This window comes from Colletotrichum abscissum, assembly GCF_030869225.1.
Source record: "Colletotrichum abscissum strain IMI 504890 chromosome Unknown Scaffold_75.1, whole genome shotgun sequence".
Lineage (NCBI taxonomy): Eukaryota > Fungi > Ascomycota > Sordariomycetes > Glomerellales > Glomerellaceae > Colletotrichum > Colletotrichum abscissum.
Genome location: NW_026850520.1, coordinates 55,051 through 82,019, shown reverse-complemented (window position 1 = coordinate 82,019; position 26,969 = coordinate 55,051). Strand labels below are relative to the sequence as shown.

General features: G+C 48.6%; 10 protein-coding genes across 10 annotated transcripts; 5 read left to right on the top strand and 5 right to left on the bottom strand.

Moving 5' to 3' along the window:
- Nucleotides 1–2,340: 2,340 nt before the first annotated feature.
- Nucleotides 2,341–3,587, top strand: CABS01_15869 (methyltransferase; the record flags this gene model as incomplete). The annotated part of the gene is made up of 3 exons (XM_060549202.1): nucleotides 2,341–3,304; nucleotides 3,369–3,492; nucleotides 3,557–3,587. 3 exons carry the CDS (start codon nucleotides 2,341–2,343, stop codon nucleotides 3,585–3,587), a joined length of 1,119 nt encoding a protein of 372 aa, XP_060390894.1.
- A 1,313-nt stretch (nucleotides 3,588–4,900) lies between these two features.
- CABS01_15868 (pyridoxamine 5'-phosphate oxidase) lies at nucleotides 4,901–5,754 on the bottom strand (the record flags this gene model as incomplete). Its single annotated transcript, XM_060549201.1, has 3 exons — nucleotides 4,901–5,307; nucleotides 5,367–5,541; nucleotides 5,644–5,754. The coding sequence occupies 3 exons, from the start codon at nucleotides 5,752–5,754 to the stop codon at nucleotides 4,901–4,903; spliced, it is 693 nt and encodes a 230-aa protein (XP_060390893.1).
- A 509-nt stretch (nucleotides 5,755–6,263) lies between these two features.
- On the top strand, nucleotides 6,264–8,551 carry CABS01_15867 (carbamoyl-phosphate synthase subunit L; the record flags this gene model as incomplete). The annotated part of the gene is made up of 3 exons (XM_060549200.1): nucleotides 6,264–8,290; nucleotides 8,357–8,435; nucleotides 8,489–8,551. The coding sequence occupies 3 exons, from the start codon at nucleotides 6,264–6,266 to the stop codon at nucleotides 8,549–8,551; spliced, it is 2,169 nt and encodes a 722-aa protein (XP_060390892.1).
- Nucleotides 8,552–8,714: 163 nt separating this feature from the next.
- CABS01_15866 (aspartate aminotransferase) lies at nucleotides 8,715–9,965 on the bottom strand (the record flags this gene model as incomplete). Its single annotated transcript, XM_060549199.1, has 2 exons — nucleotides 8,715–9,425; nucleotides 9,480–9,965. The coding sequence occupies 2 exons, from the start codon at nucleotides 9,963–9,965 to the stop codon at nucleotides 8,715–8,717; spliced, it is 1,197 nt and encodes a 398-aa protein (XP_060390891.1).
- Nucleotides 9,966–11,549: 1,584 nt separating this feature from the next.
- Nucleotides 11,550–13,678, top strand: CABS01_15865 (uncharacterized protein; the record flags this gene model as incomplete). Its single annotated transcript, XM_060549198.1, has 5 exons — nucleotides 11,550–11,584; nucleotides 11,638–11,727; nucleotides 11,791–12,216; nucleotides 12,276–12,922; nucleotides 12,975–13,678. The coding sequence occupies 5 exons, from the start codon at nucleotides 11,550–11,552 to the stop codon at nucleotides 13,676–13,678; spliced, it is 1,902 nt and encodes a 633-aa protein (XP_060390890.1).
- A 2,712-nt stretch (nucleotides 13,679–16,390) lies between these two features.
- CABS01_15864 (uncharacterized protein) lies at nucleotides 16,391–18,663 on the top strand (the record flags this gene model as incomplete). The annotated part of the gene is made up of 3 exons (XM_060549197.1): nucleotides 16,391–16,654; nucleotides 16,882–16,998; nucleotides 17,050–18,663. 3 exons carry the CDS (start codon nucleotides 16,391–16,393, stop codon nucleotides 18,661–18,663), a joined length of 1,995 nt encoding a protein of 664 aa, XP_060390889.1.
- A 369-nt stretch (nucleotides 18,664–19,032) lies between these two features.
- Nucleotides 19,033–19,934, bottom strand: CABS01_15863 (uncharacterized protein; the record flags this gene model as incomplete). The annotated part of the gene is made up of 2 exons (XM_060549196.1): nucleotides 19,033–19,712; nucleotides 19,805–19,934. The coding sequence occupies 2 exons, from the start codon at nucleotides 19,932–19,934 to the stop codon at nucleotides 19,033–19,035; spliced, it is 810 nt and encodes a 269-aa protein (XP_060390888.1).
- Nucleotides 19,935–20,545: 611 nt separating this feature from the next.
- Nucleotides 20,546–21,715, top strand: CABS01_15862 (L-arabinitol 4-dehydrogenase; the record flags this gene model as incomplete). The annotated part of the gene is made up of 2 exons (XM_060549195.1): nucleotides 20,546–21,373; nucleotides 21,440–21,715. 2 exons carry the CDS (start codon nucleotides 20,546–20,548, stop codon nucleotides 21,713–21,715), a joined length of 1,104 nt encoding a protein of 367 aa, XP_060390887.1.
- Nucleotides 21,716–21,986: 271 nt separating this feature from the next.
- CABS01_15861 (uncharacterized protein) lies at nucleotides 21,987–23,621 on the bottom strand (the record flags this gene model as incomplete). Its single annotated transcript, XM_060549194.1, has 3 exons — nucleotides 21,987–22,427; nucleotides 22,464–22,889; nucleotides 22,953–23,621. The coding sequence occupies 3 exons, from the start codon at nucleotides 23,619–23,621 to the stop codon at nucleotides 21,987–21,989; spliced, it is 1,536 nt and encodes a 511-aa protein (XP_060390886.1).
- A 945-nt stretch (nucleotides 23,622–24,566) lies between these two features.
- CABS01_15860 (uncharacterized protein) lies at nucleotides 24,567–25,366 on the bottom strand (the record flags this gene model as incomplete). Its single annotated transcript, XM_060549193.1, has 3 exons — nucleotides 24,567–24,691; nucleotides 24,750–25,130; nucleotides 25,192–25,366. The coding sequence occupies 3 exons, from the start codon at nucleotides 25,364–25,366 to the stop codon at nucleotides 24,567–24,569; spliced, it is 681 nt and encodes a 226-aa protein (XP_060390885.1).
- Nucleotides 25,367–26,969: the final 1,603 nt, after the last annotated feature.

The window sequence follows — 26,969 nt, the reverse complement described above, 5'->3', positions numbered from 1 at the left end:
TCACTTCAGCTAAACCACCACAGACAATGGAGCAGCGGGCTAGCTTCTGCTGTATCCGTAGAGGCTAGCGTACATGATTGCCACGCCGTTAGCTCCATTTGACAGGCAAACACAGCGTGGCACCCTGGGCGGTTGGAGCTCCCAAGGAAGGCAAGTCGACCACGGCCCCATGCCCCCCTGCCTTGTTCTCCCTCGTGGCTTTGGTGGGCAGCGTGAAGATGCGAGCAGTTCATACGGATACGGGTCGTCAGGACCTCTTGCCATCGGGAGACTTCCGCTGGAGGATAGTTGACAAGTTACAAAGCAACCGTCATCACAATGGTCTCTCGTTTCGCGGTTGGTCTGCCGGCTCGGACCGGGCTTCCTGCAGAACCTAAGACAGCCCAGGAACCAACGATCTCTTCGGTGGAACTCGAGGGCAGGCGAGGAATCAGTCCCAGGACCGTTCACCGTTCACCGCTCTCGAGTCCTATCGCCCACAAAGTCTACCACGTTGGCAAACGAGTCTTTGTGGAAAGGAGCGAGCAAGCGCCCTTATGAAGCATCCTACCGGCCAGCGTTGTATCCCGCCAGGGCCATTCTAGACCTTCACATTTGGGGTGGCATCCCGATCCTTGGGAGAACGCGTTGAGACGTGCTTTGACTGGGCAGTTATTTCAGAGTACCGATAGTGTACTGTACAGTGCTTAAGGTACTCCCAAGGTAAGACATCAGTGACCGAGGTCGTGAAGAGAATGCCGGGTTGAGCTTGGCTCCGGTTGACCCTGGGACATGCGAACAAGGTAGTTCGGAGGCGTGCCGCATCCTGGTATACCGGACGGCGTGAAATGGCAGAGAGGCTTTTAGAATTCCTTCTGCAGAATAAAAGAGCAAGAAAGACAGGTGAGGTGGGAATTACCTCACGCACAAGGTGAGTATCCGACTCAGGATCCCTTGCGCGGATAAGGATACTGAGTCGCCAAACTGACGCCCTTGCGCGTATGATACGGGAGCTCGAGAGAAGATGAAGTTTTAGATACCCTAAAGAGACATTGCTGGCATAAGCCCAGTTTGTAATGTAGGGAGAGTGTACCGGGATTTGACTCGATTTGCGTTTCTCTTTGGCAAGTGTTTTTTCACAAGTGTTGCCCTGAAAATCATACCCGTGCTTCAAGCTCGAGTGCCATGAGTACCCTGCCTCATTCTCTGATCCTAGCACTACTATCCGTACAACTGCAGGCAAGCTCAGGCCCTGCCCGTGTGGACAAGCACAGGGTAGGGCAGGTTACGATTTGAGAAGTTGAGATGGCTTGCCGCAAAGAGTAAATGCAACTTGCCAGCCACAGCCCAGCCGCCCCGTTGTTTTCTTGGTCCCTCTCTGCATGCATGCATGCATGCACATCTTTTGTCGGGGGGAGAGGGAGGGGATTTTTCAACGGCTTGAATTTTTTCATGTTTTTTTCCTCTCTCACGTTTTCAAATTCTCCATGGATTTCACCAATTCCTGGGCGGCACATGCTATCCCATGCTCCATGGCCCGCCGTCGACCGCCTCCCGCACTTCCCATGCTGTCTCCTCTCTAGCCAGTGGCTCCTTGGGGACAAGTGCTCCGATCAGAAGCCAAGTGTGATTCGATGGCGTTAGGTCCTGGCAGAGGAGCAAGGGGAGGACAGAGAGTGAGAAAGAGAAAAATGATGCACTACAGGTGGAGGTTCCATCCATCGAATCCCGTCCAAGTCAAGCTCTGAAGTATCCCGCGGTAAATGACCATTTCCCTCATGAGGTCCTCCCTCCCCCCTTTCAAATTAGCCTTTCCCGTCTGGCCTTGTGCATTGCGTAGTCCTCGTCCCCTTTGTTCTGCCATCATCCTTTGTCAACATTCAAGAAGCCAACGGGCTCCCCTTGTCTTTCGGTTCCTAGTATCCTTCATCGACTACCTCACCGGTTGTCAAGAGGGTGAATACAAAGACATCCGCCAACCCTCGACAGGAAAAACCACTTCATGTATCCATATTGATACTCTGTGCGTAACCCACCTTCCCCGCGCTGATATTGGCCTGGGTATTTCATCTATCATCTCTTGCGTTCCCTCCTATTCTCCTTTGGGGAAATTTTATTAGCCATCCCACGTGTGGCCATACTACACCCGAGCCGGCCGGGCCCACGATTGAGTCCCCATTTGGGAAATCTGGCGAGCGAAGACAACATCCGTGTAGTGAGTCGCTCTAAGAGAGTGACGGAACACTAAAGTTTCTTTGCAAACGTAGAGACGCGATAAAGATACGACATTGGCGCCAGCTAGAATTGAGAGAAAATCCTGGTGACGGCTTTTTGGCGGAGTCTTTTCTAAAGCTCGGCGAAATGGGTGAGGACGTTGACGCTGTTGGCGACCCCGGCATCGGCGATGGCCATCGACGCAGGGGCGAAGCTGCCGGTGCCACAAGAAACCGGACGGACCACAAAGAACGGAGGAGGCCATCTCGAGCAGATAATACCCAAGATGCCCACGACAGCGACGAAGACGACTCAGATGCCGGGTCTGATTTCAGCTCCGTCTCTGTTGACGAGCTCCCGCCCATCCGGGCTTATGGTCACACATACCACGGTTCCGGTGTACTACTAATGCCGAATGACGAATCCGAGCGAGCCCGTCTAGAAATTCAGCATCAACTATTCAAGCTATGTCTAGAAGGTGGTCTGACGGCGGCGAAGCTCCCCAAGGACAGACCTCTCAACATTCTTGACATTGGTTCTGGGACCGGCAATTGGGCCGTTGAGATGGGCGAGCAGTACCCTCTGGCCAAGATCATGGGAATCGACATCTCCGCCGCGCTCTTACCCACGACTGTACCGGCCAACGTCGCCTTTGAAGTAGAAGATGCAAACCATGACTGGGCTCGTGAGAAGGACAGCTTGGACTTTGTGCACATGAGGAACCTCGTCGGCGGGGGCGTCTCGGACTGGAAGGCGCTTTTCCGGCAAGCGTACGAACATCTCAAGCCCGGTGGACAGATTGAGTTCGCCGAAGTGAGGACGAGGTACTTCGACCTCATTGACAGCAGCGGAGACGAGCCCATTGCGTCCACGGCTGAAGAGGAGAATCACGGCGGGATGACGGCATGCCGCGAGTTCGAGGTGCGGTTCTCGGAAATGGCCAAGATTGCAGGCGTGGACTTTGACCCGACGCCAAAGATTCCTGCCATGTTTTCTGAAGTTGGTTTTGAGAAGGTGGCGCGTTGGTCGGATCTGGTTCCCATACAGGCTGTGGGACATGATGAAAAGATGGTCAGAAAAGGAGCACAATTTGCTCAGATGCTGGAATATGGTATGTTCAGAGTCCGTACTCTTAACAACTTCAAGTTTCCTCAACTAACATGCCACCACATCAGGCTTGGAGAATTACTCGTTGGCAGTCTTTGGCAGGGGCGGTTGGGATGAGAACGATACCCGGAGTCTCCTGAAGAGAGTCCACAAGGAGTCGCGCGATACCGCAAACGAGGCGTATGGCAAAGTGTAGGTTTCTCGGGATACGAATGTGATTTCACTGGGAAACAGCTAACTGACTCTTACTATATAGATCATTTGTCACGGCGAGGAAGCCTTTGTGATCGGGCTTGACCTGATCGATTCTATCTACTCTGTATAGAAGAATGGGCTGGATTATACCCATAGAGAATACTTACCTACTGTAATGAACTCACGTCACTTGGATTTATGTGCATTGACTTACCGCCAAAATGTTTGAAGCATCCCACTCCTAGTCCTCTAGCACTCTTCCATTCACACACTTCGATGCTGGCATGAACTACCACACCCCGCGGGATTTGACTAACCCCGCGGTCGGTCGGTCGGTTATCTGCCGATGTGATCCCTTAATCGGACTCTGCGGACCCGAGTCAAAAACCCTCGGGCTTTCCTCGGTGCCAACCGGCGGTGGCTCTGGTCGAGTCTAAATATGCACTCTAAACCTCTGCAACCCTCCCAAAACTTCCGATCAGCCTCCATTTCGCCCTTTATCCGCGTCGCCCCTAAACCTGGTCCTGACTGGCACACCAGCGCACGCTATGCTTAAAGAGATCCCACTTGGCTCAAAACAAAATGTGCCGAGCTTTCAAACCCGCTACAGAAACTCCCGAGAGGCCATGATCCCTGAATGTTTCACTCTGCCTGCCGCTGCAGCTAGCCTACGCGCTGCAAGGTTGGTGGTTCAACATGCCTAGACCCCCTCAGTTCACCCGATGCCCAACGCTACCTGTTTTTTTTCTCTATTGCAACCTTGTCTTTTCTGCCCAGACGCCTGAGGAAATGCTTTGCGTTATCCAGTAGAGTTCTTGCTGTTGTGGTATCATCAAATGATGCGTCAACCAGCTGCCACACTACTAATACTAACGTAAATGTAGTATTTCGACGATCATGCACCACACTGCGCAAACTCTCATCGCTGCTATGAACTGACGAGTAGCCTTGAGATGCCCCATGCCGGCCTCTCAGAAGGACTCCAAATACTAGAATCCTACACTAAAAGATGCTTAATGGCCAGGAATATGACTTACCGGTTGGGGCGTCGAATCGTGCCCAGCCCACTTCTACCCAGTGTGCTGTGTAAGCCTCATGTCAATCCATGAGTCTAACTCGAGTCTAAATGGTGATCACTGCCCGTCCATTGGGCATCATTATGGATGCTTCTTTTGGGATCCTTGTCTCCTTCGCAGCCAGTCACATAGCATGTGGGTTTACGAGGCATAGCAATAACCGCGTAAAAGTCTTGAAGCCAGCACATGAGCGTCAAGATTTTGATAATGGAGGCCTCTTGAAGGCTTCATCCCAGATTCGCCCGCCAGCATTGTCTCACATGAGGTCGTCAAGTCTTTGATAAGTGGCCTAGATATCAATGGCATTGTTACTTGAATCCCAGATTATCCTACCGTACACCATTGAGCTGGGGAGCAGCGGTCTCCTCTGTCAGCACGTAATCCCTCACTGCACCCTTCCAATCACTGATTCTCACGTCCTTGATCTTGACCACGATGACTCGTACTTCCTCACCGGCGACAAAGCATCCCCTGCCACCATCCTCGGCCTGAACACTTGGGTTGAAGCTCTGGCCTTCGTCAAATGTGTTGTTTTCCAGGTGCGCCTCGCGGTAGAACTTCTCCTCTTCCGAACCATTATCAACCAGTCTGGCAGTGCCATTGATTGTAGCACTAATACTAGAGACCGCCGCGGTGTTGAGATTCAATAGGAGGGATGCAAGGCTGGAGCGGTGCTCTGGGCCGGGGCTGCCGCCTGAAGGCCGTCGGCCAGACGTCGGCGGCCGATGGGAAGACCCTGAACGAAGCCGTCAGCAATCTTGACGAACACACTACCACAATAGAGCTACAACATACAGTCATGTACCAATAGAGAAACGTTGGGATTCGACAGAAGGTTCTGTGTTTTTCTCGAGGCGGGGTTCGTGGTCATGACAATAACGGGACCGGCCGAGTGGTTCGAGGATGGCAGATAGGTGTAGTTCATGAGAGAGACGTTCGGCGTGTTTTCGGTACATGTTGCTAGGTGAAGCTATCGATGCGGCAGTCTCGTCAGCTACATTTCTACATTGGTGTTGTGGTGAAGAGTCATCGCAAGGCTTGAATGAGGTGGGCAGAAGAACTAAGAGCTTACGAATCGAGCATTCTCCAAGCATTGTACGACTTCTTGAGGAAGAGTTGCCGTAACTTGCTTATTGGTTTCGCCAGCCGAAGCTTCGTAGTTGAGAGGGACTTGTTGATCCATATTGATGAAGCTGTTCTTGACAGTGTGTGTAGGTTGGGTAACGTATCGTGAGCTTCCTTCGAAGGAGCCCTGTCTGGATCGACCGGGCTGGAGAGGAAAGATGGGCGCAAGGTCCCAGCCCACGCTGACTAATGCGGGGCAGAGCTATCGGACCTTCCATGCTCTCGCGGAATGACGTCGAGGAACTTGCATGCTAATCTTATCAGCAGTCGCCTTACCTAAGGCAGCTTGGGGGCAGCTTACCGGACCTGAGCACGTCCCGCCTGAAATCCGGGGTCGCCTTTCAGCGGCTTTCAGCACCCACGGCTATTGTCGGCACCACTTGTTCCAAGATGATCGAGCGCAACAAGCCGAAGCTGCTTTGAGACCTCGGGTTACCTGGGGCACTCGCAATGAGCTCTGCGCTTTCCTCCGCTGCCATTTACTTCGCGTTCTTCTCCTCCTTTCCATGAACATTCAATTGATACCCCAAGCTTGAAATCCACGTCACAAAGCTTCAGTCATCCATCATGCGTTCCATGAAAGCGAAGCACCGGCTCGTCCGACCCCTCCCTCGGCTCCTCTCCACTGCCGCTGGCCAGACGGTGCCGGCTTCGAGCCAAATTACACCCATTACCTCTCTCCTTATCGCAAACCGTGGCGAGATTGCTCTGCGAATCCACAAGACTGCGGACAGGCTAGGAATCAAGACGACGACTATCTATACAGACCCCGACAGCAACAGCCAGCATGCCGCGTGCTCCCCGCATTCCTTGAACCTGGGCGACGCAAGAGCGTACCTAGACGGCGAACGCATCATCTCCCTAGCCAAGAAGCACGGCATACAAGCCCTTCATCCCGGCTATGGCTTCCTGTCTGAGAACTCTCGATTTGCCGAGAGATGCGAAAAGGAGGGCATCGTCTTCGTTGGACCTCCGGCGCAGGCAATGACCGATATGGGCGACAAGGCACGAAGCAAGATCATTATGACCGACGCCGGCGTCCCCTGTGTTCCAGGGTACCATGGTTCCGATCAGGGGGAGGCACAACTATTGGAACACGCAAAGAATATCAAGTTCCCAGTGTTGCTCAAGAGTGTCAAGGGCGGTGGTGGAAAGGGTATGCGCATCGTTATGACCGAGGACGAGTTTGCCGCCCAGCTTGGTAGTGCTCGCGCCGAAGCCCGCGCATCCTTTGGCGAGGGTGGCGAGGTCATGTTGGTGGAGAAGTACATTGTGCGCCCTCGCCATGTTGAGGTGCAGGTGTTTGCGGATAAGCTGGGCAATTGTGTTGCTCTAGGGGAGCGTGACTGCAGTGTACAAAGACGACACCAGAAGATTCTTGAGGAGTCTCCAGCGCCGGATTTGGACGAAGAAACTCGTCTCGATCTTTGGGAGAAGGCTAGGAAAGCTGCTTTGGCCGTCAACTACGTTGGCGCTGGCACTGTTGAGTTCATTCTTGACAAGGACACTGGCGACTTTTACTTCATGGAGATGAACACCCGATTGCAAGTCGAGCATCCCGTTAGTGAAATGGTCACCGGCACCGATCTCGTCGAATGGCAATTCCGCGTCGCTGCTGGCGAGAAGCTACCTATGACACAGGAGGAGATTGTGGAGAACATCAAGCAGCACGGTGCAGCTATTGAGGCTCGTATCTATGCCGAAAATCCGGAGAAGGGCTTCATGCCTGATTCAGGCAAGTTGGTTCACCTCACCACGCCGAAGACGAACGAGGACATTCGCATCGACGCCGGCTTTATCCAGGGTGATACTGTCTCGGAAGCCTACGATGGCATGATTGCCAAGTTGATTGTTCGCGGCAAGGACAGAGAAACAGCTATTCGCAGGCTAGAACTGGCTCTCCGTGAGTATGAAGTCGTCGGTCTCAGCACCAATATCGAGTTCCTTAAACGTCTTTGCCGGTCCCCAGCTTTCATAGAAGGCGACGTCGAGACAGGGTTCATCGACAAGTGGAGAGATGAGCTTTTCAAGCCGCGGCCAATCCATGACGAAGTCTTTGTCCAGGCTGCCCTCAGCTCGTTATCCCCACAACTATCACATGCTGCTCCCCATGGAGGTAGCTTAGGCTTTGGCGAGGCCAGCACCCTCAGCGAGCGCAAGTTTGCCTTCAAGGTGCTCGATTCATACAGTGAGCAAGAGGGAGAAGTTGTTGAAGTCAGCATCACACAAAAGTCCCATCAACTCTTTGAGGCGCGTGTAACAAGGAAGGGAGAGGAGCCGCCCAAGGTTTTCGAGAACCTCATCAGCAAATTCCAACCAAAGTCGTCGTCAACGAATGCGTTGACAACTTTCTTTCCCAACGAGAGATTGGAGTCGACGGTTGTGCAGAGTTTACAGCATGAGCAGGATACCAAGATTGCTGTGTTCCAACATGGCATCAAGACCGAGCTTTCTCTTCTGCCACCAAGCTGGTTCGAGAAGGCCCTCGGTTTGAAGGAGGTTACCGCGTCTGTCGTTGCACCAATGCCTTGTAAGATTCTGAAGAACGAAGTGGAAGAAGGGCAAGCCGTAGCAAAGGGAGCTCCGTTGGTTGTGTCAGTACCACCCGACCCAAGACCGCTGTCACAAGATGACTTCCAGTGGCTAATTTTGACACACAGTATCGAGTCTATGAAGATGGAGACTGTTATTCGGTCACCCCAAAACGGCGTGGTCAAGAAGCTGGCGCATAAGGAAGGCGTGAGTAGTCCTATTTTTCCAAAGTTGCACGCCCCTCACTGACACTGTCTTAGGATATCTGCAAAGCCGGAACGGTCTTGGTACAATTTGAGGAAGAAGCTACAAAAGAGTCATGAGCGGGCGGTGATTGATTTACAAGAGAAAAGGATACTGGTTTGAAGTTCATACAGCGAATAGGCTAAGATTGACGATTCGTTTCTATTGCAGAGGATAGGTACTTGTGCCAAGTCCTTTGTCGACCCAAATGTGCCTACTTAGAGTGTCCCCTTTTGAACACAATTAGTGGAAGCTCTGCTCTAGATAAACACTCAGTTTCTCCAGGCCTTCTTTCAGCACTTCTGTCCGACATACGTAACCAAAGCGCATTTGGCCCTTGAAGTCAACGCCCTCACCGAAACAGGTAGACCCAGGCATTATCAAAACCCCAGTCTCTTTAAGGATTTCAAGACAGAACTCGTCATCTCGAACTGGTTCGTCGCCTCTTCGAAAGCCAATCATTGCCGTTGTACCGGCTGTGGGCCTTACCCAGGAGCAAACAGACTGGTGCTTCTTGATAAAGGTCTCGAGGATCTCAAGGTTTGTCCTTGCAAGCTCGATGTTTCTATTGATGAGGTTTGGTCTGACCGCATCAGAGAGAGCATAGCCGGCCACTTGATCGTCCAGCTGCGAGACGCTGATGGTCGTGTAGTTCCGCGCACTCTTGACGGCCTCAATGATTCCAGGATCTCTCGATGCGATCCATCCCACGCGGATGCCGGCAAGAGAGAAAGCTTTCGACATACTCGAGGTAGAAATGGTTCGGTCATAGCCCAAAGACAGGATCGATGGGGGCATGCTTTCTCCTACAGGAAGGCTGTGGAAGAGGGGTCGATATACCTCGTCGGCCATGACGATGATGTTTCTCGACTTGGCAAACGCGACGAGATCTTCTAGAACATGCTTGGGCGTAGTGACACCAGTGGGATTGTTGGGATTGTTGATAATGATCATCTAGTCCTACGAGTTAGCCGTGGGTACCACTCGTCTGAAGTATGGTTGTATTACCTTGGTATTCTCTCGCACCAGGTCTTGAAGTTCTCGGATGTCCGGGAGGTATCCATTCTCAGCCTTCAATTTCCAGAGGCTCACATCAGCGCCCAAGCTTTTGGGAACTTCGTACAGCTGTTGGTAGGTCGGGTATACACAGATTACATGATCATTCTTGCCGACGAGGGTGTAGAGAGTGAGGAAGTTGGCAACGATGGCTCCCTGCGTAATGACGACTTGATCGCTGGGGAGAGAGCCCGAAACATCGTTTGCGTACATGTTGGCGATCTGCTGGCGCGTCTTCTCTGATCCGTAAATGGCGCCGTAAGTCATTCGTCGGGTTGCAATGTCAAGGGGGCCCGCAGCCGACTTGTCGCTCGACAGCTCTGTCAACTCCTTGATCGACACAGACTCGCAGCATGTTTCGGCGATGTTGAGAGCACCAGGCGTTGTCTCGAGACGATCCATCCATTCTTCTACCTCGAAAGCTTTGATCTGGACCATGACGTTGGTTGATGTTGTGAACTGGGCCTCTGATTTGATGTTGCAGCTTGTACCGGTGCTCTAATTCACCGATTGGAGATGATGTGTTGGTTGAAATGGCCCAAGACGCGTGTCTTTCGCTCTTCTTCTCCTCATTTCACAACTGCGACGCTTTGCCCAACTTATATTCTGCGTCCTGCGTCAAGCATGTCTTGACATATCGTGCGCCCTTAAGACGGGGCGAGACGTTGGGCCGGGGCGAAATGTCTCCACCTCTCGTCACCGACTGGGAAGGAAAGTCGAGACGAGAGCGAACATTGTAACAGCCCCGGTTCAAACTTCTCAAAACTCATTCGCTCTCACTTGATTAGCACTACTAAGCAACTAAACTGTCCACTGCCACGTATGAGACAAGTTCAAGATACATACAACTCATTCGACAAATCAGCGGCCAATGGCCTACTTCAATGGGTCTAGGGTTGCACCGACACCGCGGCCAGGATTAGAAGGAAGGTAGAGTCGAAAGCTTGGCCCCATCAAGCCACTGCGGTGTTGGACTTTGACGAGAACCTTTGAATAGCTTATCAAGTCCCCAACTATTACTTTTCGTCGTCTCAAACTTGATGAAGCAAGCCTGGAGCAGCAGTTGAAGAACCGCATGGTCTTTCCTTTCTTCAGCGGGGGATTTCTCGCATCAGAAACAAGTTTATATGTCACTTTAATCAGACTTTCACATTTTTCGTGGTACTCAAGCCGGCGCCATGGCTTGCGCAGCGCGCTGGTTATCGTGTAGTTTTCTTGTGCTGAATCAAGATCTTGAGAACCATCATTGAGAACTACACGAATATCAAAGTTCGCAGGATGTTGAAGCGTCTTCCACTACATAGTGTTAAAGAGGTACGTATTCGGAAATAGTATCAAATGGACGGTGTTTTAACGACAAATCGATCTGCCAGAAAAGTAGAACATGATTGAAGAAGCGGTAAGGACCACAGAGGTTACATTTGTGATGGTTCTAAGGTTCTCCCGAGCTCCACAGAAATTCATGCCGCCTACCTAAAGTAGGTAAGACATTGAGGCGATTCTTTCATGTTCGGAGGACACATGTGACAGGTACATGGACTTCAGAGGGCCCTTCTCCCAAAGCCTAGCCAAATTCTTTTGCGAATACCATCCACGTTGGAAATTGGAGTTAGTATGTCGTCTTCGCGGACTCCAAGGCGGCCATCCGGCATAGGGTCATCCTGATTTATGTACCCTTCGAGCCCTGAGACCCGTCAAAATGGGCGTGACTTGACCCAACTGAATATGCATTACGTCGATAAAATGCTACATCGTTGACAAAACTTGAAACCCCATTCCAAAAACCTTTCGGACTGCCGACAGCCGGATTTGAAGACTTGGTACCTTGTGAGATCCACACACGTCAATAGTCACTCCAGCGCCTGTCTTTCAAGGTTCATAAGCCATAGGTATCACTACTTGGGGGTTCTTCCGCCGTTCTCCCGTCTTTCCACCAGTCTTCCTGAGACAAGAAGGTGCTCTGTTGCCAGATTTCAATCCTCCCACCTCTCCTATTCCTGTATCAAACCATCAGCCGCCAAGATGTCGAGTTCACCTCTAGAGAAACATGACACCATGTAAGTCTCAAAATACATCCATACTTGGTCAAACAATCAACTGACCGTCTAAGTTTCAAGAGCGGCTTTGAAGTGGGCAATGCTGTCGAAATCAGTCGCCATGACAATCCTCGCCGCAGTGAAAGCCAGATGGTCACTGGAGAGTAGGCTACCACCAAGAAGCCCGGTCTAATCTTATGCTTCTTACTAAAACTACGGACTCACAGGCCGAGCAACCCTCTTGAAGGTATTCCCCGAGAACAGCTCAAGATCGATGCAAGGCTTTTCGCTATCGGCCTAGGCCTTCAAAACGAGATCACCTACTTCGAAAAGGGGGCGTTGGCTGCACAGACTCCGAAAGCCTACGAAGACATACCGGAGCTAAATGAAGAGGATCGAGTCGTTCTGAGAAACGAAATCGAGCATCGCTGGAAGCATCCCAAAGCTCTCTACTTCACCATTCTTATGAACTCGGTGAGCGCAGCAATACAGGGCTGGGACCAAACAGGGTCAAATGGAGCAAATTTATCTTTTCCACAAGCATTTGGGATTGCGGACAAAGGCGAGGCCTGCTTAATAGCCGGAACATGTGCAAGAAACTCCTGGATCATTGGTGCCATCAACAGCGCGCCGTATATGGCTATTTGCGTCATGTGAGTCCTTCGCCAATTCCATAATGGACATATCACTGACTACCTGTGCGTACTAACAGCGCTTGTTGGCTGTCTGATCCCGTCAATAACTGGTTCGGAAGACGCGGTGCAATCTTCCTGGGCGCCATCTTCAGCATCCTCGGCCCCGTAGGCCAAGCCCTTTGCCAGACTTGGCCACAGATCTTGATCTGCAGAATTCTTCTCGGTATGGGAATGGGACTGAAAGAAGTTACTGTGCCCGTATTCTCGGCTGAAAACTCACCACCTAACATACGTGGAGCTCTTGTCATGTCGTGGCAACTTTTCAGCGCTTTTGGGATCATGCTTGGATTCCTTGCAAATCTCGCTCTGGTTGGGTTTGGGGACATCGCCTGGAGACTTCAACTTGGTTCCGCCATGATCCCCGCAGTACCTTTGCTCCTGGGAATCTACTTTACACCTGAATCACCCCGCTGGCTATTGAAGAAGCGCAGGTTTATCCAAGCCTACGAGTCACTCCTGAGATTACGTGGCAACAATTTACTCGCCGCTAGGGATCTTTACTTCGTCAACGCTCAGCTTGAAAAGGAGCAAGAATTAGTGGAGGCTGACGGGCTTGGTGACAGCAACTTTCTCACCAGATGCGTGGAGTTATTTACCATCCCCAGGGTCCGTCGGGCGACACAAGCATCAGGTGTTATCATGGCTGCTCAGCAGTTTTGTGGAGGTAGGACAACGTACTCCCGAAATGTTCAAGAACGCTTGACTAACAACCGCAGTCAATCTCATGTCATTTTACTCCTCGACGCTCTTTGTGGAAGCAGGGGCAAGTAACACCATTGCTCTTCTGGCATCATGGGGATATGGTATGGCAATGTTCCTTTTCGCGATCCCGGCTTTGTGGACCATTGATCGCTGGGGCCGCAGAGCGCTGCTGTTGGTCACCTTTCCGAACATGTGCTGGGCTATGCTAGCAGCAGGCATGGCCTTCTACATTCCGCAGAGTAGTCCCTCACACCTCGGCGTTATTTGCTTGTTCATTTATATCTTCGCCGCATTCTATGGTCCGGGAGAGGGGCCAGTGGCGTTTGTCTATTCGGCCGAGGTTTTCCCTCTATCACATCGTGAGGTTGGCATGGCTTGGGCCGTCGCAACGAACAACTTCTGGGCCATCGTCGTGGCACAAACATCCCCGCCACTTCTCCAGGCCATCAAGCCCCAGGGAGTCTTCACACTTTATTCTGTCTTTGGCGTTATATGCTTGATTCTCATCTTTCTATTCCTTCCAGAGACGAAACAACGCTCTCTTGAAGAACTTGATGACGTTTTCTCGGTCTCTACCAGGCGGCATGCGTCTTATCAACTATTGGAGGTCTTGCCATGGTGGTTTAAGCGCTATATCATGCGCAAGAGAAACGAGCCTGAACCTACGTTATATCTTTTCGAAGTGGAGGAAAACATTGAGTCGGGACCAAAGTCCTAGACACATGCTGAATGAAGGCGGAATAACACATAGATATGAAGCTTTGCGGGGGTAACAGGAGCGAAAGGCTTGCAGACTTTCTTGCTGAGGGCCAAGAGCAATAATTCTTTTGGTTTTCACTCACATTTTTCATCTTCTTGCGGAGATGGCTTGAAGGACAATAGTGAGATTTTGGACCACAACATCTGGATAGAATCCAGCCGAATTGTTCGGATTTACAGAGTAATCCGTCTTTACGCTAGTTGGGGCATCGATATTTGAAACGTAAATCACCTTACACACTTTTGAAACCCCATGATGATAGATTTTGTGAGCCATTTGTGATGGTTCTAACAGATGCTACGTACCTCATCCATTTCACTGGGGGACGTTGAAACGAGAACATTTCACTTTATTAGTCTTAGCCAAGGAAGCTAACGTCGACCTGCCTATTCGTATAGTTATCGATCCAGTGGCCGGCACGTTATCCTTGTCAACCTGGAGCATGTGAGTCAATGCTCAGCAACAGCCTATCGCCAGTTTGATCGCCGCAACCATTTTTGGAATGGCCGGTGGGGTTTCGGGATATTAAGTCTTGTACAAGGGGTTCTGTTCATGCTGCCTGCCGGATTAAACTTTTTAACGAAGTGAACCCACACTTCTGCCTAAGTCTTTTACGATATATATACAGAATTTTAGGGGTTCCTATTACTTCATAGGTAAGTCGGAACACCCCCATTCGGCCACCCCCCCCATTCGGCCACCCTAAAAATCCCTCCCAGCCCCCTTAATTAAAATCCTACCCTTAATTTATAAACTATTATAATAATTATAATTATTATCTAAACGAATTTCTTTTTAATATATATATTCTTTATTATATTATAATATCGTATATTAAAAATAAAATTATTTAAGCGCTTAAAATAATTAGAAGTAGTACTTTAGTTAAGAGGGCTTTAATTAAGTTTAGTATTTTAAAGAATATATTTTAAAATTATTAACGAGGTTAATAAGCTAGGGTAATTGCTTTTATTAACTAATAGAGGCTTTTTTTTTAATAAAAAAATAAGCTAGCTAAATAAGTTCGTATTTAATATATTTTAAAAGTTATATTAATTTATAAATAAGTTAAAGAATTTATTAAGCGAGTTTTATAAGCTTAAGGAGATAATTATCCTTTTAAAAAGAGATAAATAAATACTTTTTTAAAATAGAACTTATTTATTAAGGTTTAAAAAAGTCGTTTTATAAATTTAAAGTATATTAATAGAGTATTTATTAAAGTAATTAGGCCTTAGTTCTAATTACTTAATATCCTAGAGATTAAGGATATTAGATAGGTTAATAAATATAATATGAATAAGATTAATATCCTCAAGGATAAGGGATTTAATAGGCTAGTTTTAAGTATAGCTAAAATTAATATAATATAAAAAAAGAGCCTAAATTACGTTCTTAGATTTTTATTATTAAGTATATTTTTATTAATAATAGAGCTATTAAACTATTACTAATTTATAAAAAAAGTCGGTTTAATAATAATAGTTTCCCCTTAATTTTAAAAATCTTAATAATTAGGAGTTTATAATAATAAATAATAAGTAGATTATAGACTAAACTACTCTTATATAGTTAAGGATAGTTTTCTTATTATAAACTAAGCCCCCCTTAACTAGGGGACTTAACTTATAATTAAAGCCTCGATTATTAATTTTAAATAAGTATAGGAGTTATATAATAATAGAATTTATATAAAAGTACTATATTAATAACGTTTATTTATTATTTTTATTACTATATACCTCTTATATCCTCTAGTTATTAAATATAGCTATTTTTAGTTTTATTAAAACCTATTATAAAAAGGAGCTTAATAAGGAGGATATAGTAAATAATTTTATTATTATTAAAAAGCGGTACTTTTTAGCTTATTATATTATTACTTATTTACTTAGTTTAATAAGAGATAATATACGAAGTAGTTAAAAAGTAATTAGCTTATAACTACTTAATATAATTATATTTTTTAATAATCCTATAGTATTATTTAGCCTAGTTATATTATTAAATAATATTATTAATACTAAGTAAATAATTACTAATATTATTAAAGTCGTTAATTAGACCTTTATAGCGTTTATTATTAACTAGTTAACTCCTAAAAAAGCTAGTAATTTCTATAAGTAGTTAAAGCTATTTATAAAGCTTAGGCCTAATTATAATACTTAACGTTTACTTTTTTATAAAATTAAAAAAGCTTTTAATAAGAAGTCCTTTTTATTAATTTTATTTTAATAATAAGTTTAAGTTTTAAAAACTAGAGTTAAGTATATAGTTCTTAAAAAAAAAAAGAGTATTTAAATAAACTTAAATACTAAGTTCGCTAATATTAAAAATATAAAGAGGGCTTAAGAAAATATTAATAAGTATTTAATTAGTCCTAATTAAACTATAGAGGTCGAATTACTTAGTAAGGGTAATAGCTATATTATAATAGTAATAGAAAGTAGTTAATTAATTAACTATAGTTAGTAGCGATATACCTAGACCTACTTTTAATAGGGTGGCCGAATGGGGGGGGTGGCCGAATGGGGGTGTTCCGACTTAGTCAACACCTAGAAATAAATATATATAAAGTATTTTACCTTACCTATAGACTGTGCAGCAACAACATCTCACCAAGCCTCTTCATTACAACACGATCCATTCTTCCACATACCCGTCTGCTTTATGGCCACTCAAGCCTTTAGCAGTCCCGTGCCTCTCACGTCCGACGAGGAGGAATTCATGAAGCACGAGCACGAGCGTGTCAAGTTGACTGACAGTCAACAAAAAGCCTTCGACATTTGGGCTGGCCCGAAAGACCCCGACGTGTCTGATGCGAAGTATTGGATTGAAAAAAACACCGAGCTCGATTTCAATGCCTTCTCGTTCAAGTGTCTCAACCTCCTCATTAAGCAGGCGGTATGGAGATACCACCATTGCTCATTCAAGGTGAGCCTCTATAGGCCTGAAGTCCAGTCACGATCACTGATGCGTTTCAATTGACTCTGGAACAACTGGTTGTCGAACGTCCCGGGGCAGGTCTTAATCTTGGACGTATGCCCAGTCTGAAAGAGAGATTTCCTGTTTTGTTCCTGGGCGAATGGGAAGCCGTCACGCTTCTGGTCCGCGAATGTTGCATGATGAGGGTTGTTAACGAATTGTCTGATAAACCTCAGTGGTGGCTCAAGGTCAAAGACGACAGTATTGCTACAAAGTGGAAATCAGAGGCTTTGACAATCGACTGGGCATCGTATATCGAGAATGCTCACTTCACTCCTTCTATGGCCGATGCGGTAAGGTGACTTGTGTCTTCATTATAGTATATCAGCGCTAACGACCTCCAGTGCATCAGTGAACTACGGAAGAAAGCGGAAGTGTATGAACAGACAGGGCTTATGCCGGTCTACGATTACTGCACTGCCGTCATCAAGTCTGACAGCATCCTAAACCCCGAGTTCGCCAAGTGTATCCAAGATGCTGTCAAGCCACTTGAGGATGTCCCCTCAGACTGCAAAGACTGGCACCCTAACAGCAATGATCAAGTCTTAGATTTGGTCCATCCCTCCCTCTGGCCTTTGGTATACGGTAGCTCTAAGGTGCTTCATGATCGCACAATCGGCGTTGATGACGCTCTTGAATACTGCGACATGGGTACTACAATACGCCAGCCGACAAAGGCGGAGGCTACACTATCTCCTGCCACTTCTTGGAGGAGTACTTCGAGAAACAAGGTGTTGAGCAGGGAGTTTCAATGGCTACCATGTGATGTGGACCTCGATCGAATCACAGGAAAAGCCAAAATTGCAAGCTACATCAACAACCTTCATCCTGTAGAGCAGGCTCACCTCTATCCAATCATCGAGAAGCTCATTGAGAAGTCTTTGCCAGCTTGGGATCTTCTCTACAACTGGGAGGATAAGTTTGCGATTCAGCGTCTCGTAACATCCAATGTTCAGAAGCCAGTGTGCCCTTGTCCGGAAATCTGCGGTCGACGCCGTGCATGCAGGCCCCAGGCACGCCCTCTCGCCGAGGGAGAAGTCCCACGAAACCGAAAGGATCTGGGACGCAACGCTCGTGACAAAGCCTGGTTCAGAGAGACTCATGGCCCTGCGCTTCCTGACGCTGACCCCGAGGCCAAAGATCACGTCAAATTCGCCGCCTGCGACATCAGAAGCAGTGGCTTCTTTGGATGCAAAGACCGCTGTCAAGTCATTGTCAAGTTGGCCAATATCCATCTCACGCCAGAGAACCCTGAATACAAAGGTGGCTCTTGGCATACTGAAGGTCTTCTGAACGAACATATTGTCAGCACAGCACTGTACTACTACGATTGTGAGAACATCACGGACTGCACTCTCAACTTCCGGACATGTGCCAACAGAGAAGACCTTGACGATTCTGGCTCACGAACCTCGCTCGACTATGAGCAGTACGACTGGTGGAGTATCAAGCAGGCATTCGCAATCGAACCTCGTGGCCACACATTTCAGAATGTGGGATCAGTACAGACAAAAGGCGGCCGGGCATTGTTCTTCCCTAACCTCCTCCAACATCAAGTCTCTCCCTTCAAGCTGGCAGATCCCTCAAAGCCTGGCCATAGGAAGATTGTAGCTCTTTTCCTCGTCGACCCAGCCATTCCTATCATCAGCACGTCGAACGTGCCGCCTCAACAGAAACACTGGTGGCCTGCTGAGCCTAAGACTGGTCCATTGCCCGCCCCAGCATCAGATGACCAGGGATTGATTCAGTGGGAAACGGCTCAGGAAGAGTGGGTTGACTCCGAAGACGCTTGGTTGAAGGCTCGAGAGAGTTGGGAACAGAGCCTTAGCAGAGATAAGTGGCCCATTGGAATGGAACAGGCCAAGGAGCTGAGGAAGGAGCTGATGGCTGAAAGAACGTGGATGAAAGAGAAGGAGGCTGATTGGCTCAAGACCGAATGGAACTTCTGTGAACACTAGCTTTAAGTTCTTGATTTTTAAGAAGAGACTCAAGTATACCATGGTCTAGACATACTTGCTACGCTTAATTCGCGATGAAGTTCCGATTGGCTTGCGTTTTATTTGGCCTAGCTCCCTCAACACCACGCGACGACTCATGCAATATCTCTACATTAGCCACTCGTAGCGAATACTTGTCCATTTTGGCCCATTTCGGGGTGTCGGCCGGTGGATCTCTGTAGTGAAATCGGAAACACAAAGAGACACCAAAGGCGGTAACCCTCTCGAGATCTCTATTTCTGAAGTTTCGTATTGTTATGTGCCTTATCAATGTCAATATGGGAGACCCGCCAATGCCGCGAAGGCTAAACAGTTCAAGACTATCCTTCTCTATGTGTATACCATACCTCCATTCGCACAGATCGTGTCCCCGGTCACCCAGCGCGATCTTTCTTCGCACAAGAACACAATGATATCTGCCACATCCTCCTCCGTTCCACATCTGGGCTCGGCAGGAACCTTATTATTCTGTTCTTCCATCCTCGCAAGATGCACAGGTCCGGCAGCACGGTACATATCAGTATCGACAGGGCCAGGGTTGACTGAATTCACAGTTACCCCGTATTTGTGGCCCAGCTCTGTGGCCCAGACCCGTGTCAGACCTTCGACAGCAGCTTTGGATGCGGCATAAACGGATTGAGTCGGGTAGCCACCGCGGGCAGATATCGAAGACAAGTTGACAATACGACCGCCGCGGTTGATGTGAGGTAAGACGCTTTGAGTCATAAAGATGACTGCTCTGACATTGACTGCCATCAGACGATCATAGTCTTCAATTGTGACTTCTTCGAGTGGTGCGTTTCCTCCGACGCCCGCGTTGTTCACCAGAATATCGACCTTGTCGGTTTGAAATTCTCGAAGAGCCGCTTTCAAAATAAGAGAGGGAGCCTCAGGAGACGCCATATCGGCACGAATGCACGTCACTCGAACCCCGAACCCCTTTACTTCCTCAACCAACTTTAGAGCAGCAGCTTCGGATGAAGGAGAGACATAATTGAATGCAACCTGCACTATGTTAACATCAATATTCTCATCACAGGTCGACTCGGTTAAGATGAGGCCGTTGTGGATATACCAAGTAAGGAAGCTCTGATTGATCAACCTGGTAATCTGTTTCGGGCAATAAGATCAGGACTTACACTTGCGCCTTGTTTAGAAAGAGCTCGAACTATGCCAGCACCGATTCCTCGAGCCCCTCCCGTCACTATTGCGATCTTTCCATTGAGAGACATGACGATGACTTGAAGTCCAGTGGTCGTATATCTCGAATCACCCTTTAAGCTGAAGAGGAGACTGAGAGATGATCTTGATCCTTACTCTCAAGTTCTCTTGAGGGCTTGTCGATTACGATCAAGGGCGAGGTATGTGTATAGAGAGTATAGAGAAGATAAAAACCCCAGGCTTACATAGGCTGCGTGCGGGGAGTCGCAGTGGGCGGGGGTTTCCGTCCAAATCAACAATGTGGCGGAAACCCAACCGGGTGACAGTGCGCCGAACGTGGGGTAGTGGTGACTTGAGACGGCGCCGTGTATGGTGTCTTGTGAGGAGACGATGTGTTTGGGCCAATTTGTTGAGGCTGCACGAAACGATCTAACGTGAACGACAGGGCCAGCGAGCTCGGAGGGGGTAAGGGAGGGGTAAAGAATTCCGAAGGTGATGCAGCCAGAAACGATAGACATCTAATCAAGCTGCCCACCTTTTTGAGATCAGATGTACTCGGTATATAACAAGCTGGCCGCACTGAGTTGATGTTCCCACCTCACTTCCTCATTGACACCCACGGAATCTCGAGTCCCTGGCCTGTATTGGCCATCAAAATCAGAATCATACTCATCAACCACTTATGCCTGCCATGGATACATCAAATGCAGTCGATATCCTTCGCCGAAAACCCGAGAACCTTGCAATTTATACTAACCCTGAACATGAGCTGTATCTCAAGAAGCTCGATGTTCCGACCCCAAGCGAAGGGGAGTGCCTCATCCACGTGCGAGCAACTGGCATCTGCGGCTCCGATGTTCACTTTTGGAAAGCAGGTCACATTGGCGAGATGGTTGTGACGGGCGAAAACGGGCTAGGCCATGAGAGTGCAGGCGTAGTTGTTGGCGTAGGACCCAAAGTGACGAAGTTCAAGATTGGTGATAGGGTAGCCATCGAGTGCGGCATCCCTTGTATGAAGGCATCGTGCTTCTTCTGTCGCACAGGCCGATACAACGCCTGTCCAGAGGTGGTCTTCTACTCGACGCCCCCATATCACGGAACCCTTACCCGCTACCACGTGCACCCAGAAGACTGGCTTCACAAGATTCCTGATGGAATGTCATATGAAGAGGGATCTCTTCTCGAGCCACTCTCAGTGGCTCTGACAGGGCTCGAGCGATCCGGCGTTCGCTTGGGTGATCCCGTGATTATCTGCGGTTCCGGTCCCATCGGCATTGCCACTTTGCTGGCTGCTAGCGCAGCAGGTGCAAACCCAATCGTCATTACGGACATCAATCAGACCAGGCTGGACATGGCGAAAAAGGCAGTTCCTAGAGTACGAACTGTGCTTATCACTGCTGGAAAGGAGCCGCAGGCAACTGCCGAGGATATCAAGGGAGCTCTTGGCCAAGAAGCCAAGATAGTGCTAGAATGTACTGGCGTTGAGTCAAGTGTGGTCACCGGTATATACGTAAGTAATCTAACTTACACGAATTGTACGTTGGACGGGGATACTTGTGCTGATTAAACTCTGAAGTCTTGCCGATTCGGCGGCATGGTCTTCGTTATCGGTTGCGGTAGAGATTTTGCCACAATTCCCATCATGTACATGGCTGGCAAGGAAATTGAATTACGGTTCCAATTTCGCTACCGAGATATCTATCCTCGGGCCATTGGCCTTGTTGCTGAGGGAGTCATTGATCTCAAACCATTAGTCACCCATCGGTTTGCTCTTGAAGATGGTGAGAAGGCCTTCAAAACAGCTTCAGACCCTAGTGCTCTGGCGTTGAAAGTTCAAGTACTTGACGATTAGAACCCAGGGCGGTAGTACTCAAGCTCAAGCTTTCTGAATTGTATCTTCGTTCAAGGAAGAGGTTCCGCCTGGACGTGAATAGGGGCTGCAGGTTCGGTCGCGAAAATGTGCAGGCTGCAGCGGCGACGTCCTAGTGTCTTTCTATATCTCTCACAATTGATTCGAAACGTTGAACTCTCATTCCCCCGTACTACAGTGTTCTCATATGCCCAAATATAGCCCTGCACGGCGATAAGTCATGCAAGGAGCAGGAATCTAGGTTGGCCACGGCTCAAATCAAAAGGGCACATATCCCTAGCCGTGACATTGCATTTCTAGGAACACTGTTGTCGGTACCATGGTAGTCTCTTTCCCTCCAGCATTCCTTCAGAACTCGTAGCACCGTATCAACGTTTGTAAAACCGGAACCCGAGCTTTCAAGGATTCCTTCAATCAGATTCTCGAAGAATGGTTGTTGATCTGGGGCTGCCATTGCTCCAGCGACGCACATAGCCCATGTTACAGGTTTCAGAGACAGGCCATCCGGCACACTTTGAAGAGCATCCATAACGCCAGATACTGCGTTATGAATTGTTTCAAGCGCGTTTTCTGGTGCGTCTTCTATGTTGGCTGAAATTGTGTGCAGTTGTACAAGGACTGCCGTTGCATATATGCGGGTAATCGACTGCGAGATTAAAGCTGAATCGGGCTGACCGGACGAATTAGTATTGTTCCATACCCCATAATATTGAGAAGGTATACTAGGTACCTTTTGTTCTACCCCCAAGTATCCAACACCATCTTCGAGACGTTTAGTGATGTCTGCAATTTTGCGGCTCAAAGCTCTCGGATTCATCTCTGCAACTTGTGCCTCTAGCGAGGCTACATCTCCGAGAGCTAGCATAGCCCAGTTCTGGCAACCCATGACACAGGACACATCGATTTCTTCGTGGCTGAGCCACCTTTGATAAGGTAGCCTAGGTGGTTCACCTGTAGAAACACATGACAGAAGCTCGAACCAAAGTAGCTGTGACACATGGAATCTGGTGGCCGCACTCATAATCCTCTGGAATCCAGTCTCAAGTCTTGTAGAAGATTCGGACCTTCCTCCCACGCTCTCCAAGTCAATTTGACCTGCGACCAATACAAGAGCGTTCAGATGTGACTGCCAATTAGTGGTTCCTCCTTGGAAGACCTAGCCAGTTTAGCATTAGCAGCGTGCAACCATGGGTTCAACAAGAGTTGGAAGAGTGGATACCTCGAAGCTGATGAGGAAAGTGCCACAAGTAAGAAACTCGACGCGATGTTCGGGATGGCTGGCGAAACCATCTGTCTCGCAGCGAATGAGAACTTGACGGAGTTCTTGCATCGCATTGGTGTGATACCGGATAAGCTCTGACTCCATTTCTTCTGTCTTACTTTGCGACATAGCGTGTTGGTGTAGAGCGGATAGCGTAAAGGCGGCTTGACGAAGCGGCCCTTGCTTGGACAGAAGCCAGAAAAGCCATCCTCGGCCACCGAGTGCTGGCTTATCCACGTAATAGGCGTATTGGAGGGGAAATATGTAGTCCAAATAATATGTCAGGAGCTCAGCTTCACGATACTCAGACCCGCCTGGCGAAAATATTGCTGACTCTTCGAGAGTTTCCCCAGAAGGCTCCGTTACGGCTCTGGTGGATGAACGTGTGGAAGAAGCCTGCAGTTTTCGAGTTCGGCGGAAGTTCTGTTTCACAGCATGCTTGATGCGTTGAAGTTCCGCCTGTAGCTTGACAGGGTCCTTGACCCAATCAGGCTCCGTTCCATAGCCATGGCATACTATGTGCCGATCTGTGCATTCTTTACAAGTCGGAGTTGCTTCGTCGCATTTCCTATGGCGAATACGACATGTCCAACAACCACCGCTGCTACGGCCCAGGGGTTTGGACATTGTTGCGGGGGTGTCTCTGGACTAATCTCGGGATTTCGGTTTACCAGATTCATCGAAAATTTCCTAAGAAAAATACTATTAGCCAGACTCCAAACAAGTCGTATTGGCCCGTCAGCGGGACAAATTTGCTCGGGCTGTTTTGTCGACGTTCGTCAACGTCTTCATTTGCGTCGGTTAATCTTTCCCAACCCCCCGCATTAGTAGCCCTGCAACCGAGACTGTCTCCACAATTCGCGCTCTTGTAACTCGGGAAGGAATGTCGAGCCGTACTTTAGGAAGGAAAGTCGAGACGAAAGGACTGCAATTGGTCCGCAGTCAACAACGCTCTTGTTTCTTAAAGTTACTTAATTAACAAAGCAGGCTAAGAACTGACTAGAAGTGTGCTTTCTTACAGCTCAAATATTGATCCTTCAATTATCTCACATTTCTGCGACTCTGGAACATATTTTTTTTATTTACTTTCTCTAAGAAGAAAATCAAATGAGTAGATCGTCTGCAAGCGTATGTCGACCACCAGAAGACAGCGATCGACCATGCCTACCTGGGCATTTATAATCGTTTGTGGTCCATTCACCGTAGACAAGTATCCTCCGTTCTCAAAGGTCAGTATCACGTTGAGATGAGGATGCAGTATTTATGCAAGCGGCGCAAGACATGCCTTTAGATGTGAAAGCTGAAGAAATTGATAAGATCTCCCAAAGCGAATATTGGCGGGCTTAGCACGGACGAATACATCACGGTTCCATATTCAAGGGTTAACTATTCCTTTCCATTCTCTGTCGTTTCCACACCGATTAATCCACTATACGAAATACAGATTACAGACTAAACATTCCATTAGACTCGACTTGGCTCAGCACACCCTCCTCAACCTGCACACCCAAGTTGGTTCAGTTGGTACCTGCTGTATGCTCTAGATGAGAGGCACAATAATAAAAGGAAGACCTAGGCCTGCTTCTTGTTGCGGTCGCGGAAGTGATCTCTGGCCTTGTCGCGGGCAGCACCGCGCTCCCGGTTGGCGCAGAAGACGTAGTTGCCGCGGTTTCTGTCGCAAATCTCGGCGCCACGCTCTGTGCGAGTGTTATCATTTTGCCTGATTGAACCAGCATTGAATTATGTCTGACTTACCATAGGTGATGATCAAGTCCTCACTAGCCGCGCAGAAAGCAAGGTCATCGCCCTTGCAATTGGGGTCGTGGTCATCGCGGCCACGGTCACCATCACGACCACCACGGCCTCGGTCACCATCGCGGTCACCATCACGGCCGCCGCGTCTGTCGCCATCACGATCACCATCACGGCACTCGCGGCCTCTGCCGCCACGGTCTCCATCGCGTCGGCGGTAGCATTCGCAGCGGCGCTCTCTGTAGCCGTAGTACTGATCGATCTCGCATCGTGTAATTCTGTCGAATTCGCGAGCCAGCTCGATAGCCAGCTCCTGCTGCTCACGAATTGCGCAGAAGAGCCTGTTGCCTCCATCGTTGGCGAAACAGAGCCTGTTCTTCGCATCTACAAGCTCCATTAGCAAAGCTGACTGAGGCCTGGCTCATGATGCGTTGAAATAATTTACCGTAGCGAGTAAACTCCTTAACACTGCGGCCGCAGTAAAGTTCGTCGCGTTCATCGCGGCATTCTCCACGGGGAAACGCCTCTGCTTTGGCCAGCTCGGCAGGCTGCTCAGCGGGCATAGCCGCGACGCAGCTGATGCCGGTGAGGGCGGCAACGAAGAGCTTTGAGTAGAGCATGCTGACGATCTAAGCGAACCGCAAGTGCTGGTATCAAAAACCAAAGGTGGGTATAATTGGAAGGGTATCGTGAGCTTGAACTGATTGTTGTCTTGTCTGTCTGGTGAAGAGAAAAGAAAGCAATATCTCACGGGGGGTGGTGCCGTTCTTTATAGTCTGGGATCACTTCAGTTGTAGTTCATCTTTCCCGTGAATTGTCGCCTGCCGAGCAATCAATGGACTGTTGACGCTCGCATTGCACCGGGTCTAGTTCGTCGACATACTCAAACGTTGTTTATCCCTCTGGCATCCAAGGATGTCCATTTCTCCGACGCATCCGTAAAGAGCTACCTAAGATGGGCAGCTTTCAGCAAGCTACCTCGATCGGCTTTGCTCCGAGGCATCCTGAGTTGTCTCCCACAGATCGGATGAGCTGCAACCAGTATGCGCCGTGGGTTTGGTGACTGTCACTCACGAACTGGCGGAGTATCAAGAGCAGAGGCGTCCTACAGAGATGACATGTGTTAGACAAAGGTCTAACGGCAGCATGCCGATTGTACCATCATGTTCATGAAAGTTGTCCAGGATTCCTGGCAAATGGACCAGAAGTTCATGCCTCCACGTTTGGCTTGCTACGCTTGATGGTGTGCCATCTAACTCTATTCAAGCTGTAAAGGGGGGAAGTGGTCGCATGGTGCAAGCATAAGATGGTTGCAACCTCTACAGTTAGGAAGAGTCGAAACTTTCTAGCTAAGCTGAGCCAGGCAGCTTGATTCCATTTCGGAAATCCTCAACTTGGGATTGACCCTTGGCAGTCCGGTAGGTCTTCCGAATAAGGATGGGTGATAATGCGCCCTCAAGCAACAAAGGTGTAAGTTTCTGGTACCTATTCCACGTATTAAGGTAGGATCATCTCACTGCCATACCCGACTACCAGGTCATTTCTGTGAGCGATACTTAAGTATAGTTCAGTCATCAGTTAGCGTTGTTGCTTCACTGACTGTTCAGTCTTCAAAATGGAGAGGTCACAGGATCTATTTCACCCTCCAGGTGGATAAACCATCTTGCATTAGGGACTTCTTGCACACATCCCATTAGCAACTGGACCGTATCCGCGAGATGGCCCTTGCTATACCCGAGCTTTCCTGCACCATGCCAATTTTCGACTCAACTGCTGTGCAAACTAATGTGAAAAAACATTTCATCTATCATAGTCGGCGTCCGGGGAGAACCGATAAGTGCCGCTCCGTCCCTCTGATTGGACTTCGTCAAAGGCGACGGCAAACATTCCACGCCTCAGAAACCGCAAACCTTGCCCATTAAGCCATTGTGTTTCCTGGGCGGAAGGTTCATGGCAGATAGACTCTGCTCATCTCCCGCTAACCCCAAAAGGCGAGCTCGACTTTGTATATGCTGTCCAAGTACCCTCGAGGCTGTCTTTGATCAGGGCTTCAATGGCAGATCATCGTGTGAGATCGAGTTCAATCCCTGTAAATGAAAAGTGTATGAAATTGCCTGACGGGTAAACCTCGTCTGACACGCATCTATTCAGCTGTTAACCCGACTTGTCTTTCTAATCAGCGTCACGGGATAGTCCCCGATCTGTTGCGACTCCCGAGAGCTC